Consider the following 16,314-nt stretch of genomic DNA (forward strand, 5'->3'; position numbering starts at 1 on the left):
ATGTTATAATACAGTAACATAGAATTGACATATGCGTTAACTATATTTGCTATAGAGCTAATATATTGTTACGCACAGAGAGAGTGGGAAGAGATCATTCACACAACAGGAAATTTCACCATTTAAAAACGGACAGTTCTGGGGATTTTTGTGTATTTACAAGGTAGTGCATCCACTCCATTGTCCACTTTCAGAAGATTTTCATGACCCCAGAGAAACCCCGCACCCATTAGCAGCAACTCTGACTTCCGCTCCCCCCAGCTGCGAATCTACTTCCTGTCTCTACAGATTTGTCTATTCTGCACATTTCATAAAATGGAATAATATAATATTCAGTCTCTTCTGCCTGGCTTCTTTCACTTAGCGCCACGTTTTCAAGGTTCACCCATGTTGGAGCATGCTCAGTACTTTATTCCTTTTCATGGCTGGATGTTATTCCATCGTATGAACATGCTACATTTCATTTATCCATTCATCATACTTAATGTGAATTAGTTTACTTTTACACGTAAATAGTCGCATGTGGCTCATGGCTACCATACTGGTTGGTGCCAATCTAGCATAAGAGGAATAGCTTGTCAAAGTAGACAAATTGGTGGGATCTGAGTTCCAGGCTGAGGTACGGCCCCTGGTTTGGTTAACTCACTCTGTGTGTTTGATCTACTTGCCTACCATACGTGAGTGAGAGCTGGATTCCTTCCAGCCCTGAAATTCCAAGACTCTATAATTTTTTTATAGACTATAATGCAGGAGGTTGGATTTAGGGTGGAGAATGCGTGCTTTGAGACCACTCACACTCATCTGGCTGGACACCTGACGGAAGTACCAGGGCAGCTCTCAAATTTCTTTTATTTCTGATGGCTTAGGTACTCTGTCTTCGTGGGTTGTGGGAGATGACTTCTCCCCCTAGTATGAGAGCTGGGCAGATGGTTACCTTGAAGACCTTCTTGGCCCAGGTCCTGAAAGCCTCTTCCTGCCCACAGAGCTCGTCCCCCTCTCTCATCTTCAGGATCCTCTCTCCTCCCAGCTCTTCCAGGAGGGTGTCTACGGCGTGTCCGAAGGCGCAGAAGTGAGGGTATGCCCGTGAGCCAAGGCCGAACACTGAGAACCTGCCAAGAAGACAACAGAAAGTCCATGCTAGGGGACTGTGGGGGTTTTGGGGGGGTACCTGGTGCTACAGGCAGAACTATGTTCCCCCCAAAGTTTAAATGCTGAAGCCCTAACTCCAACATGACTGTATTCAGAGACGGAGCCTTTAAGGTGGAAACTGAGGTTAAATGAGGTCATAGCATTAGGGCCCTAATCCAATGGGTCTGGTGCCCTTATAAGAAGAGGGAGAGACACTAGAGACTCTCTCTCTCACACACTCTCTCCACGTGCCCAGTGGAAAGGCCACGTGATGACACAGCAGGAAGGTGGCTGTCTGAAAGTCGGAAAGAGAGGCCTTATCAGAAACCAGTCCTATTAACACCTTGATCTTGGGCTTGTACCTGCAGAACTGTGAGAAAATACACTTCTGTTGCTGAAGCCAACGAGTCTGTGATATTTTGTTATGGCTGTCCAAGCAGACTGACACATCTGGTATCTCCAGAAGGACTGCATTTAGCTCCCGGTGGTCAGGCAACCCCGAGCACACCTGGGGAAGGCCATCTTAAACCTGGGAGGCCGTCCTAAGCAGGACGGGTTGGGGAAAGCCATGGTCCAGAATGATCGGCTATTTCTTGTGTGTCTCTTTCTAAGCTGGACTCATTGAGGAAATTAGTCTACATTATCGAAAGGCTTGAATTCTATAAGTTTTGTAATTCTATCAAACTAGATCAGTTTTAAGTACAAAGATAATGAAAACTACAACTCAGAGGCCCCCAGGGACCAGCATTAGTGAGGTCAGGAGGACCTGTTGTTAACTCATCAAATGCTGGTGCACAAACAGGTTCTTCTAAAAAGGAATGAAAGATTTGTAAACATGGCTCCACCCCTTGCAATGTCTGTAAAATTAATATGCCTCACAAACCAGCACCAAGAAAATGTCGGTGTTCGAATCGATGGGGCCAAGTTAGTAAAAACTTTCTCTACATCGAGGCGGGGCCGCTTTGAAGCATGGGAAGTGGAGGGCTGTGTCCTACACGGCCCCTTTTGCTAGGTCACGGTGTCTCACAGACACTTGATGTCACACTTCCAGAACTTTCGGTCCTGGCCGTAGTTCTCAGCCTCATGGGGATCGGAGTGGCAGGTTCTCAAGTGGGACAAGAACACCCTCCCTACTTCCTTCCCGGGTCACAGCACTCTGCTGTCCTCTCGGGCCAAGGAGTGAAGCTTTTTAACCTCCTCCATACAGGATCTGGCTCTTTTTAGGATAAGGGGGTCAAGATGGTGAAATGGGGGCTGAGGAAAAGATGGGGGAAGTTGGGAAGGGACTCTGTCATTGGAGACTGAACTCGAGATGAGTCCAAGTGTCTCTCAGATCCCGTGAAGGTTAACATAGATTAATGACCACTCTTTTCAAATCCACGGTCATGGTTTCTCATCTCACTTTCCTCTTCTTTCCGGCCCTCTTCCTCCCCGCTCCCCAACCCGGGGTTCCAGAGCCTTTCCAAGGAAAGTATGTGGGACTAGGCAGCCTTTCCCCCATCGGTCTTTCATCTATTATCTCCATGGACCTGGATTCTTCACCTTTTCCTCAAAGGACAGCAGCCTGATGGGTAGAGAGAACTGGTGACCAGGAGTGGACGTTTGAGGGGTGCCCTTAGCCTAAGCGTCTTTGGAAACCCCTAGCACTAGTCATGCCATATGGTCAAGGCGTCGCTCCCCAAACCTTCGTTAACTTCGTCACATCAGCCATACACGACTATCCCCAATGGCATTAGTTACTTATTAGTATTATTTAACTTGCTTTTTATTTGTGCTCATCAAGCCCACTAGTGTTCACTAACGGATGGTTCAGGTGATTAATTCATGAATATGCTGCCCGTTGCACCAGAAGACCCGCATCATAGTCACTTCCTAGATTCACGTTTCCATCACAATGTTCACCTTATGGCTTTAGAATTCCTATTTGAAACCTCGAAACCAGGAGTTGGCAAACTTACTATATATGGGGCTAGATAGCAAATATTTTTAGGCTTGTAGGCCCTCGAAGAAGCAAAATCAAAGCTATTATACAGCTACTTATACAACAAGAAAGAAAACAAATTGCCGTGCATTTTTTGACAAAGTTAAAAATACTATAATAATAATGATAAGAATAGTTATAATAGTTATAGTCGAATACACTTTTTTAGTAATATATTTCTACTAATGACAATGTAACTTTTTCGGGGGGATACCATTTGGCTTATTTGGGGCTTAAAAGTAGTGAATTGCAAATGTTCATCTGTAAAAACCATTCTTAGCTCATGGTTTATATAAAAGTATACAGTGGCCAGGCTGGGTTTGGCCCGCAGGCTGCGGCTCATCACTATCTGCTCTAAGCCGTGGTAGACTTAAAAAGGGAAAAATGAGTCTGTCAAATTAGAGAACTGATATTCCAACGTCAAGCTAAAAAAATGTGCTGATGGCAAAACCTATTAAACGTACGACGCCGAGAGTGAACCCTGATGTACACTATGGACTGTGTGTGACTGTCACGTGTCCGTGTGGGTTCATCGGTTGCACATGTTGATGGCAGAGGTGGCCGTTTTCGTGGGTGTGTCAGGGACAGTGGGAGCAGAGCGTATATGAAAAATCTTTGTACTTTCCCCTCAATTTTGCTATGAACCTAAAACTTCTTAAAAATTAAGTCTCTTGAAAAGCGTACTCATAGACACAGTCCTTCGATATCTAAGAACGCTGTGCTCTGTATCATGTAAGCACTGCCCTGAGCAGGTGTAGAAGAGGTTCAGTTTGTGAAAGTCTGAGAGATCTGTGGCCAGGCCTGGATACTCTGCTGAGATCAGCCTCATCTTGACCAATATCTGTGAAACTAAGGGCTTGACGTCTGATTTTATTTCCTTCCAAATAGCCATTAAACTGATATACACAGCTATCGAAATACAAAATAGTCGTCCACTTACTACCTAAAATCATCTCATGGCATGTGACTATGCTTTGGAAAACAAGAGGTGAAGCCAGTATATATTAGAGTCAGTCAGAGAAATTAAAGAAAAAAAAACAGTGCTTGGGCCCAATTCTAGACCGATGATACCAGAATCCTTGGAGGTGAGGATTGGTTATTGGTTATTACAAATATCTCCAGGTGATTTTGATGTGCATCCAGGTCATGGCAGGGTGTCTCCAGAAGCTTCTATTAAGTGCAAAACATATCACGTGGGAAGGGCAGCTTATTGAGTCATTTCTAGGGGTCAGCATCCTTTATCACAAATGACGTGCTGATTTTGGAGTGAAATGTGTGTGATGGAGTGAAACGTGGGTGATGGGGGCTCTGAGGGTGTATGTATAGAAAGAGGAGTCAGGGGCAGCCGGGGTGTACCTGGTTGTTGGAGGGATGGATGGACACGGGAGGGAGACAGCCCCCCCAACAAAGAGCCCACTTTGCAACTAAGTCCAGTTGCCCCAGAGCCTTCCACGTCCCAAGTGCCCAAGCCCCTTGCTCACCTCACATTTGCCAGGGGTCCAGCGCTCTCAAAGTTGTCTCTGAGGTCCGGCCCATTGCCGGATGATTTGCGGGCGTCGGAATATGAGGAAACGCTATTGAACCTGACCTTGTAGCTCCTGTCAAGAGGAAAGAGAGTAATGAGCTCTAGCTTGGAGCTCCCTCCTGAGGTCAGCCCCACAAAGGATCTTCAAATGACCAGTCCTGCTTCCAGGACCTTCTCTTGTGTATTGAGTTAGATCAGAATACTCCCACAGTCTCTTCTAGAATGTATCAACTTACCCTCACCCACCACAATGACAGCTAGCCATGTGGGCTTGACGCTTCCTGTGTTCAAAAGGTCTGTGACCACACTCCACTCAGGAAACTTGAGACCCCAACAGTCAAAATGATTTAATTGGCAAGAAGTCAGGGATAGAACAGACCACCCCCTACCCATCAGACACCATGCTTCATGCTTCCCAAATTTTAATGTGCCTAAACATCAGCCCAGGACATGATTAAAATGCAGATCCTGATTCAGTAGATTAGAAACACAGCCTGAGATTCCGCGTTTCTAATAAACTCCCAGGAGATGCTGATGCTGCTAGTCCCCTGCCCTCATTTTGAACAGCAGGATCTAGACTCGTGTTGTCCACTGTGGTAGCCACTGGCTACGTGCGTCTGTTTAAATTTAAATTAATTCAGATTAAATATAATGAAAAATTCTTTTCCTCACTTGCAGTAGCCATATGTCAAGTGCTCAATAGCCACATGCCGTATCGGAAGGCACAGATATAACATTTACGTCATTTATTGGGTGGTGCTGGACTACCCCATTCAATACTCTCCATGAAGTTATAATCCTTAGACATTTCTAGGGTCTGCCACATTCCACACTCCGAGTCAACGTGAAAAATGTTCAGCGCTGACATGCGGCATGAAGAGAGATTGGATTTCTTATTGAATCGCTTTGAAGGGGAAGGAAGTCTTAAGCTTCAGTATTCGAAGCTCAGGAGCCTTGAGACTGAAACAAAATATCCAGCGTTCCAGTCTTTCTCTCAAAGTGGTAAGTTTCATTCTCAGACAAGGCAAAAACAAAACATAAAACAAAATTAACAAAAAAACCCCAAGACCCAACCAAACCAAACAACCGACCAAAAGACCAAACCCCAAAACAAAAACAAGACACAAAAACTCAACACACAAATCTAAGTGCAAAAGATGAAAAAAGAAATTGCATATTCTGGCAGCAGGGTTTCTAAGCTGGATGTTCTTCAAAGTTTTCGCTCCAGCATTGGGAAAGTTCTAAATATATGTAAGTGTATTTTCTGCCCTAAAATTGTCTCACATTGAGTCACTTCTCCAAATAAGTCATGCAACATATCAGGGGGTGGCTGTGTTGTTAGTGTGGGGGCGCTGGCTGACGGTCGTGGGGTAAGAATAACAGCACGTGTATTTGTATGAGGTCTGAGGTTTTCCCAAACGCTTTCCTCTTTGTCGTTATCCTTCTGTCCACATGACAGCTCCCAGAGGTGGTCAGGGTGGAGCTTTTTCTCCCCATTTGGCAGAGGAGAAAGACCAAGGCCCAGAGGGGTCAAGGACTTTGCTCGAGGTTGCTTAGTGAGTTAGTGGTACAGCCTGGGTTAGACTTGAGGTCTCCCTGAGACCCGGATGTGGCCTTGGAAGTTCTGGCGTTGGGCATGCACGCACGCACGTGTGCACAGACATCTACGTGCACACACACCTGCACACATGTGCATGCATGCACACACATGCTCACACACACACACACACACACACACACACACACACATGCTCTACCTGTGCTGGCTGTCACGGGCGGTAGCCAGACCACAGACTTCTGTGTCACCTCGGGGAAGGGGAGACCCTTTACGGGGAAAGAAACGCAAGGGTTCCGGGTACCTAGAGGGGAGAATGGATGGTGCCCTATCTCTCCCTGAAGGAGGGGTGAGGAGAACCTCCTGGAGGTCACCGATGGGGCGGGAAGGAGAAGGGCAGGGAGGGAGTGGGGCAGTTGGCACAGAACGAGGGCTGACCACCGGGGACCCAGCTAGCCCCTGGACGTGGGACGTTTGCGAGTGTGGCAAAACGGGCTTGGCAAAACGAAAGCCAGGAGCGATTTCGTGGATAACACAGCCTCTCCACACCAGCCAGCTCCAGCATTTGAGGCTCAGCCGAAAACACGGGGATCCGCTCCATGCTGGGGGAGACGCTGCGCTGGCCTCACTGACAGGCAGCTCGGCATGCACGGGCCATATGTTCTCTACGTTGCGGGGGATTTAAGGGCTTTTCAAGGGCGATGTCGATTACAGGTGTCTTTCGCCCTATGAAATATCTTTAGAGCCCAACACCACGCTGGATGCGATTTCGCCATGAACGTCCTTCGGCGACAGGCGCTTCTGGCTCTCTTTGGAATGTTACTTCCACAGCAGCTGCAACTCTACAGTGAGCATCAGATGGAAAAGTTCTAGAGACAGATGCTCATTTCACCGATTCTGAAGGTAGGTTTCCAAAGGTGGCAGATAAGAACGGATATTTACACGGTGCTCCTAACTTTTCACGGGACCAGTACGTCTATTTTCTGATTCGATTCTTACAAATTAGAAAGTTCAGGCAGGTAGAATAAACCCTATTTGATGGAAAAAGCAAGTGAGGCCCAGGGGTGTGAAGCGACCAAGCCAAAACTTTCTAGTCAGAAACCAAAAAACTATCAGCTCCAGTGGGGCACAGACATCCACTGCTAAAATAGGTCACATATGGACTTCAGGTCACGACCCTCATCCATCCAGAACTCGAATGTGAACCCTAGGTGCGTGAAGACAATTTCCAGTTACCCACCACGGGGTGTCGTGTGACCCAGAAGGATCGTTCACTTACTTCCTTTCCTCATGCACAGAGTTGGGGTGCCTCATTTCCATCAAAGCACAGCCGAATTTCTGGAGGCCAAAAGAGATGAGTGAAATGTGAAGCGTGTGTTACTGAATCCAGAACAGGGACAGGCACGGAGGGTCTGGGTTCCTGGCTGACACTTAGGGGCCAGGATATCAGAGGTGGTCAGGGGCTCGGGCTGGGCAGCAATGCTTGAGCTGCAGATGCCCGTGGAAGGGCCAGCTGTTTACAGGACTGCAGATAGGGGCTCCACTGCCCCCACACACAAATCCCCTTTGTGGCTTTCTCTCCATAAAAATACTTGCCCCTACTTCTCTCATCCGGAGCAGGGGACACCAAGCTCTTTGTGGGAGCACCCAATTTTAAAGAAGCAACTTACTCAGGTGACAACATTTTCACTAGGGGCCAGCTGGTCAGTGGACACCAAGAATCTGAGGACCTGGAATTGTCCAACCTTTGAAGAACTTGGATGTACACTGAAGTCACTGGTTTCGAGGCTCGGGGAGGATGTGCGACTGAATAGCAGGTGTAACTGCTGCCCCCTCCTTCTCCCCGCTGACAAACACGCACGCCGGAACCGACGAATACTCATCTCACCTCCCCGTTCTCAGGCGGGTCTCCATTGCCGAAGGTGCTGGTGACGACCAGGACCAGAGTTTCGTGTTCCAGGTGCACGATGTCATATTCTTCCATGGACATCACCTAGGTGAGAGAATGGTGGGGAGGGGGAGGAAGAAGATGGTGAGAGAGAAGAAGTGGGACAGAACAAGAATGATGGGGGAAGGAGTAGAAGAGAGAGAGAGGGAAAAAAAAAGATGAGTCGTCTTAAGCCATTTCGTTTGAAAGGAGAACCAAAGATTCTAGATGTCACTATTTCAATGGCCTCAAATGAGCAGAACTGAAAGCCTTTGGGTAGGGTGGGGCCTCTCTGTGGTCACGTGGCCTGAAGGACCGTAGAGAATCTGGGGCAGTGGTGTAAGAGATTGGCTGATGGTAGAGAAAGATTTTGTCTGAGACCCTCGAGCTTCTCAGAACCACCTGATTCTGTGGTCAACCTTCTTGACACATCTAGGCTGGAGATAACCTGGCTGGCTGGATCTGACCAGCTTCTCAGCCTCCTTTCTAGCTAACCCTCCCTCGAGCAGTGTGGCCGACCTGGGCCAAACAAGTCTGAGACACCTGCTTTAGGCAAAGATTGTTGCTCTCTGTCTTAATATCACCTGAGCAACATTTCTTAAATAGGTTCTAGGGAAGCCCCGTTTCCTGAGATGTTCCTTGAAAATTATTGAGCCATAAACAAACATGCTTGGGAAAAATTTATATTCTCTCCCCTTCTCTTTTGGAGATTGTAACACACACTTGCAGATTAAAGGCTCTGAGAAGTCCTGCAGCAAAGACGCCCATTGAACTGTATTGAATGCAGAGCTTCCCAAACTGATTCCAAAATGGATTTTTATAAACCCTTGAACATTTGGTCCAGCGATGGGGGTTTTATTTTTGTGGTTCATGGACTCCTGGAGGGTTCACAGGGAGAGGGGCATCACCGCCCCCTGAAATTGATGCAAATGTGCACGCGTGTGCTACAGGGCAACGAGGGATGTGCTCTCCTCCATCCTCAAAGGGTTTGTCTCTGTCGACTTCCCTCTCTCCCTCCCAACTTTATCTACCACGAGGGGCCGGGGAACTGGCACTGCCCCCTACCCACCTTGGCATCGAAGGCGTGTTTGAAGATCTCACACAAGGTTTTGGCGTAGGCCTGCGATTTGCCTGTCTCTGTGGCATAAAGGATGGTCGCCTTGACCCTCTTGGCCATTGCCTGCCCCATCAGCTTGGCCGAGAACTTGACAGCTCTGGGAGGAAGAGGACAGAGAGGAAAATGGGAAATGCTAGGTTGGGACTTTGGGGCGAGAACCATGACTCATGAAATATAACAGGAAAGGACTTACTGTCCTGATCTCTGATGGCCTTGGGGAGACTCACACCCTGAGTTTAGGCACCATATAGAATACACACCCCTTTACCCTTTATTAAGTCCCCCCAGAGTCATGAGCTAAAATGGTTGGTCAGTTTGATCAGGTTGTTACTTAATAGATCGATCCCAGTCTTCAGAAGCTTGCTTTGCCAAGCATCGTCCCCAAAAGGTGATTAGTCATTTATTTGCCCATTCTTTCATTCATCAAAGGTGTGCTGAGTGCCTAACTATGTGCCGGGCATAGTGACTGAGGAACATAGAGAATGTAGCTATGGACAAGTAGCCATCACGGGACATAAATTCATGAGGCGGGTGGGAACAAATCACTAATAAACCACCAGGTATTGAGTTTGAAGAGATTTTAGAGATTTATTGATCTACAAAGGAAGGACCAGGTCTGGTTTAGTCCACCATGGAAACCCAGGGTCTTGCACAGAGCCTGGTACCAAATAGGCACTAAGTACATATTTACCAAAAGGAAGAAGGAATTTGCTGCTACCATCAAAGCCTTGGGGAGGTTAAATGTCAAGTCCAGGCTCTTTCTGGCTAAATGGAGAATTCATAATCAGTGTCTTTTCCTTCCCATCCAAGAGGGCATGGGGATGGCAGACAGGCCAGAGGCGCAGAAATCCCTGGGCTTACCTTCTGAGCAAGCACCGCTGTTCCAACAAGGAAGCTCGGTGTAGACAAACTGCTAATTACTCCCACATGGGGATTATTGATGGTAGATTCATCATTTTTTTAGAATCAGGGAAACCACCCACGCAACAGGAGCACTCTGGCTCAGGGGCAGAAACAGAAGAATAAAAGGTGCCTGGAGGTTCCCTTAGAACGACTAGAGAATAATGAAGCAGCTATAATTAACTTCCATTGTTTCTCCCCCAAACTTAATAGTGCAATTAAGGTTTTAGATTTCTCCCTCCCGTTTTCCCCCAGGAGACAGTTGAACCGAAGGAAGCCAAAGGCTGCCCTCCCTGAGAATATCTGTAATTCTTTTGTTGTGGGAAGGACGGAAATGGCTGTTGCTGTGCCCCTGCTTGGCTGGAAGATGGGGTTAGGGGGAAGGAGAGAGAGAGATGTCATGGGCCATATTAACAGAGCCGGGATCTGGGGTTGAGTCCCTACGAGACCCACCATTGTCCTGCTTCTGGGGTCCTTTGCATGGATGACCCCTTTTGCTCAACTAGGTACCATCCATAGAGAGTTCTGGACCCAAGGGTGCTGAAGAGAGAGAGTAAGAAGTTCTCTGCACACCTAACTGCTCTGCTCAAAAAGGTAGCTCCAAACAGGTGTGTCTCGGAGTAGATCAGTGTTCTTTAGGAGAAGGCTGGCATCCCTATAAAAAGCACCTCACTTGGCTCCACCCCACTTGTTAGCTGGTCCCTTGGCTGGTCACACATTCTTCAGGACAGTTGTTCTTTAGTGACCTTGACCCATGACCCCCTTCCCTCCCTTCTTTTCTCAGTTATGTCTTATTCATCTCATTCTTCAGCTCAATTGTCATCTCTTGCAGGAAGCCCTCTCCGACCTCCCGAAGACTGTTCTATGGTACCATGAATCTTCCTTGATGATGCGTGCAGTGTTTACCATAATTGTGTGGTTCTTTGACGATGAATGACTGTGAGCTTCATTAGGGTAGGGACCACATTTCTCTGGCTCATGATGGCATCCCTGGAGCCTCGCACAGTGCCTGGCACAGAGTAGGCACTCAGTATTGACTCGTTGGCCAAATGAATGAATGAATGAATGAATGAGTACTTAGCATTCAGCCCTGGACAAGCACACTCTCTAAGCAGTGGTGTGCTGGAGTTGGCTCATCCCAGCTCCTCCCCACTTTGGGGTTAGTGACTTCCTGTTGGTAGCCTGAAATTGGCCATGGTGAGAATATTTAGACAACAGAAACTGACAAATGTCACAAATCCACCACTATTACTACTCTTAACATTATTATTATTAGGAAAGTTGATTTACCAACACACCACTGCCTCCAGGACAAGAATTTATGAAACTAGGGTGAGGAAAAATAAAACTAGGAAGGTTAAGAGTTGTGTGGGACATTCACATCCCAGACTCTGGGTCCAAGAAGGCAACAAAGGGGTCAGAGAAAGTACAGAATTCATGTCACATGAGAGGTTCGAGGAATGAGCACTTATCCAGCCTCCTTTTCTGGGGCTCTCTGAGTTTTGAGGAATAGACATCCCCCCAACCTACTTCAGGAGACTTACTCTGCTAGCTTCTTGAAGCCAATGGCTCGCCTCTTCGTGGGGGTCCCATTGGTGCCTTTCCAGACATGGGTGTTCCAAGGGTCAGGCTGCAAAGAGAAGATCATGGTCATTGCAGTGAGGGAATCTGGCTCCTCGTGGGAGATGCTCAGAATCCCTGGGGGCTTGTGGCTGCCCAGCCATGCCAACCCTCAGCCCCTGAAGGGCGTGATTCTGCCGGTGGTGACCGTAGGGGTCCTCGTGGCTGGTGCAGCCTCCCCGTGTTGTCCTATAAGACCTCCCCACTCAGCCCTCGGTCCCTCTTACACACTTTCCTGGTGGCCCCAGACTGCTCATTTCATCTCTGTTAGCCTTTCAGCTAGCTCTGTACTGTTCACCATGGCTATGGAGCACTTGAGTGTCCGGGGTGCTGGTCTGCATCGAGACATGCTCCAAGCATAACCCAAGACAGGCAGGGAGGGGGCAGGACCTGGTACTCGAAGGAGGGGGTGAGCCGGTAGTTGAGCATCTCCTGGTGGAAGACAGGGGTGATGCTGCCGGACATGGGGGGCACGATCCACACCCAGTCAGCTGGGCAGCCCCCGCGACAGCGGTATTCATTTTCCATGTGCTTAATGAAGGACTCGGTGGCGGAGTGGTGGTCGACGATGGTCACTTTGTCACTCTGTGGGAGCAGATGGGACAAGGGGTCAGGAGGTAAGAGAAGCTGGGGTATTTTTCGGGCTCCCTCCCCCGTAGAGCTGCGTTTCCCAAAGGGTGGGCCTGGAGGTGATTTGAGGCAGTGTCAGGTGCTTCTCTGCATCTCTCTCTCGATCCTTCTGATTAAACCCGGGAGAAAGTCTCTGCTTCGTGCTAACGTATCTTTAATTCCTCTCTTGCCAATGTTCCTCTCTCCTTCCCCAACCCTCCTCCCTTTTTAATAAGAGAAAAACTCTCTCTTATCTAGTTAGAATTGAACAACTTTGTTTTGTTATTCATTGTGTTTACTTATTTAAATTTACAGTTCTCTTCTATTTATACCAACTGATATTGGTTCTCTACCGATGGTGGTGATACGGAATCTTCTTAAAATAAAATTTGTAAGTAATAAAATTGAACTTATTAAAGTTAAAACAAGGAAGTCACAGCAGAGGTGGGCTGACCGGGTAACCTGGCTGGGTTGGACTCACACCCACGCAGTGGTCTCCCCTCTCTGCCCACAAACCCTTGTCCCCGTCCTAAGCTTTTCTGCCTGTGCTGTCTCTGGCTCGTGGGTCTTCACACCAGCTGACCGAACCATGCTCCATTGTTTTCAACAACTCCTGCAACCTCACTCCTATGACTCAGAGAGAAGGGAGGGGGCCTCCTTCCCCCGACTCCATTTCAACTTGTCTTTTCCCTGGAGTATTCCTCGGTGTACCCATTCTCTCTACTCCTGACATGGGGACCGATGGTTTACATTCACGTCTGTCCATGACTGGTTATGCTCATCCTACTGTCTGTGTGTGCCTTCCATGCACATCTATAGAGACTGAGCTTTCTAGACTGTCAGCCCCTGGAGGACAGAGCTGGCCTCAGTTTAGAGCATGACTTCTATTTTATAGTCTCCTGGTTTGCCCAGGAGCAACCTGGCTCGTGCTCATTGCCCTAGCACAATTATTAGTGGTGTCTTTCTTTTGCTCTCAAAAATTTGTGGTTTAGATGATAAATTCTATGGTCACTTTGCTATAATACCATTTGCCATGGGACCACATGCACTGAGGAGCCCACATGCTTCTGATAATGATGATGAAGATTTGTCTCTTTTAGGCGGAGTCCCTAAGACATGGCAAGACATAGAGGATGCCTGCTATCTCGATTGTAAAAAATCATAAGTGACAAGTCACAACCCCTCATCTATTCATCTCTTCTTCAAACAGTGCCCATCCAAGATCCACAATGGAGAGTAAGGCATGCATAATGGGAAGTAGACCATGCTGGTGGGCAGACTCTCCCAAAGGCAGGTCCTAGCACCTAGGGCACTCGACCTTCTGCTCCAAGGCTCTGAAAGGTTTAGCTTCCCTTTGAGGCTTAACAGCCTGGACCCTGGTGCTACCTGGAAGCTGTAGAGAACTGCAATGTTGATCTCCACCAGCGCCTGGTCCTTCCACAAGGAGGAGGTCTTCCTCATGTCCAAGTTCATCTTCTTGGCCACTTCCTGAAAGGGAAAGGAAACAGACTCACAGGCTGGAACACCTCAGACTAAAGAGGGACAGGGCTAGCTAGTGTCATCAATTTGTGGGCAGACTGATGAACTCATTCACTCTGAAGATTTTTCTATTGAGGAACTACTGGTAACAGGAGACTAGAGAGACTCGGCTGGCCCTTTATTACTGAGTGTATCTTCTAATATGGGAGAAAGTGAACACTGTTATGAGTGCTAATTCCTAGGAAGAAAATATGACAAAGAAATGGGATAAAGAGGGATATGAGGACAGAGTTCATGGAACCAGGATAGCCAGGCCCACTGCAGAAGTGGCATTCTAGGCGAGACCAGGATGATAAAAAGCAAGACATTTGCAGATGGAGGGAGGGAAGATTCTAGGCAGAGAGACAGCAGGTGAGAGTCCCTGAGAAGGGATCAGGCTTGCAGCATTTGAGATATGGGAAGAAGGTGAGTGGACATGGAGGGCGGTGAGCCAGGAGGAGCTGGTGACCGAGAGGGGCAGGTCTGGATCATGCAGGATCACGGAGGATGGGCCAAGGAGCCAGGATTTTGTTTCAAGCATGACAAAGAGGGTCCTTGTGAGGTTTTAAGCAGAGACGTGGATCTGGAAGTGACATCATCTGCTTCTTAGTATGAGAAGCTCTCCACCCAACCTGCTCCATCCTGGAACGTGGATTCTTTAGGCTCGTGGAGACACCTGCCTGACTCCATTTGACGGATGAAGAAACTGAGGCTCAGAGAGGTGCCTGGACTTGCTTAAAGTCCATAGAGCCAGTTGGCCTCGGAGGCGGAGCCCAGGGAGATGCATACTGCCCAAGAGCTGGGGGCCACTCCCAAACCAGCTGCCTCCTTTGGCAAAACTGCTTGGGAAAAATCATCCTCTGATATTTCTGTCACAGCTCAAGCTGATGCGGAAGCTGATGTCAGGCATGGGGAAGACCCAATAGCAAATTCACTAATTAGAGACTTGCTTTTCACTTACCCTGTCAGTTCTAGTCACTTGTGGGAACCCAAGTCTCATTACGGGGCTAGAATGCGACAATTTCTCAGCTTTGGGTAAATCGTTTCCCAGTCCCAGCTGTCAACATTTGTACGTAATGGCAGTTGAAACTGGAGGGCAGGGGTGGGAGGGAGCCTCATTTAACTTGCCCAGTGACTACTCTTTGCAATCGAATGTAAGCAGAGATCATGAAAGCAGAGTTATTATATTTACTCTTTGAGGCTGAGGCGTTAGGTTCTGCTTGAGGTCTTTTAGCAGTGATAAAAATGCAAAAAGTGAGAAATTTGCTGCTTTACATAAATATATATAAAACTTGAGTTCTTTTATAAAAGAGAGTGTATACAGCCAGTCATGCTGCAATTGTTACTTCTAGGCATTATTTTGTTTATACTTTGAAAGAATAGAAATTAGTTGCAGGAAAAAAAAATTAAAAACTTTATACGACTTTAAAAATCCTCAAATGTGACTAGAGCCACACAACTATGAAAATGGTCTGAAATGTCTTTTCCTTTCCTGCCAGAAGTTTGTACAGCTCAGTGGCTGCCCAGTAGAATTTTCTAGGGAGCTCTGAAAAAGAGTGAAGCCCTGGCCCCATCCTGGGACAATTATATCTGAATCCTGGGGAGAAAGACCTGGGCATCACGAATCTCTTTAGGTCATTCCAGTACGTGGCAAGGCTGAGGACTTCAGCTTCTGTTTTCCAGGCAGACACTCACGGAATTTTTAAAAAAATTGAGATGTAATTGAATATAACATTGTGTAAGCTTAAGGTGCACAGTTTAAGGTGGTTTGATACATTTCTATATTGCAATATTATTACCACATCAGTTTACACTTCTACTATATCACATAATTGTTTCTCTCCTTTTTTTTTTGTGGTGAGAATAATTAAGGTCTAGTCTCTTGGCAGCTTTGAAGTTTATAATACAGTACAGTTGACTATAACCATGATGCTGTGCATTAGATCTCCAGAACTCATTTATCTGTATAATAACTTAAACAACATCTCCCCAACACCCATCCCCGACCCCAGCCCCGGCAACCACCATTCTACTCTTTTTATAAGTTCGACTTTTTTAGACTGTACGTATACGTAAGATCGAACAGTGCTTATCTTTCTGGGTCCGACTTAGCTTGCTTGGCATGATGCCCCCAAGGTCCATCCATGTGGACGACCATAGATTTTGACTCTGTACCTTATCTACTGTGGGACATAGGCCCTGCACTTAACTTCTGTTTCTCAGTGCCCTATTTTGAAATGAGGCCAACTACAGCTGACTGCTGTTAGGAACAACATTTGCTGACAAAATCACACCAATCCTGATGCTTTCACCAAAGTTGAGCTCCAGGAAGCACTCTGGCCCAGCACTTTTTAGTAGATGAGGATGACTCAGCCCGGAAGGAAAACAGAACCTCCACTGAGAAATGCGTATGGTAAGGAACAACTGCCAATCC

The 16,314-nt window shown here is 47.3% G+C and overlaps 1 protein-coding gene across 1 annotated transcript in view; it reads right to left on the minus strand.

Annotated features, from left to right (window-relative positions):
• Positions 1-16,314, minus strand: part of NOS1 (nitric oxide synthase 1) — a 99,179-nt gene that overhangs the window by 20,805 nt on the left and 62,060 nt on the right. The window contains exons 11-18 of the mRNA XM_039868257.1: positions 13,749-13,850; positions 12,144-12,338; positions 11,678-11,763; positions 9,186-9,330; positions 8,078-8,182; positions 7,469-7,527; positions 4,591-4,707; positions 935-1,109 (exon numbers count right to left, since the gene is read on the minus strand). Of these exons, the coding sequence (XP_039724191.1) occupies positions 935-1,109; positions 4,591-4,707; positions 7,469-7,527; positions 8,078-8,182; positions 9,186-9,330; positions 11,678-11,763; positions 12,144-12,338; positions 13,749-13,850 (984 nt within the window). The remainder of the gene's footprint in view (positions 1-934; positions 1,110-4,590; positions 4,708-7,468; positions 7,528-8,077; positions 8,183-9,185; positions 9,331-11,677; positions 11,764-12,143; positions 12,339-13,748; positions 13,851-16,314) is intronic.

This window comes from Pteropus medius, unplaced genomic scaffold (genome assembly GCF_902729225.1).
Source record: "Pteropus medius unplaced genomic scaffold, Ma_sr-lr_union100, whole genome shotgun sequence".
In the NCBI taxonomy this organism is placed as follows: domain Eukaryota; kingdom Metazoa; phylum Chordata; class Mammalia; order Chiroptera; family Pteropodidae; genus Pteropus; species Pteropus medius.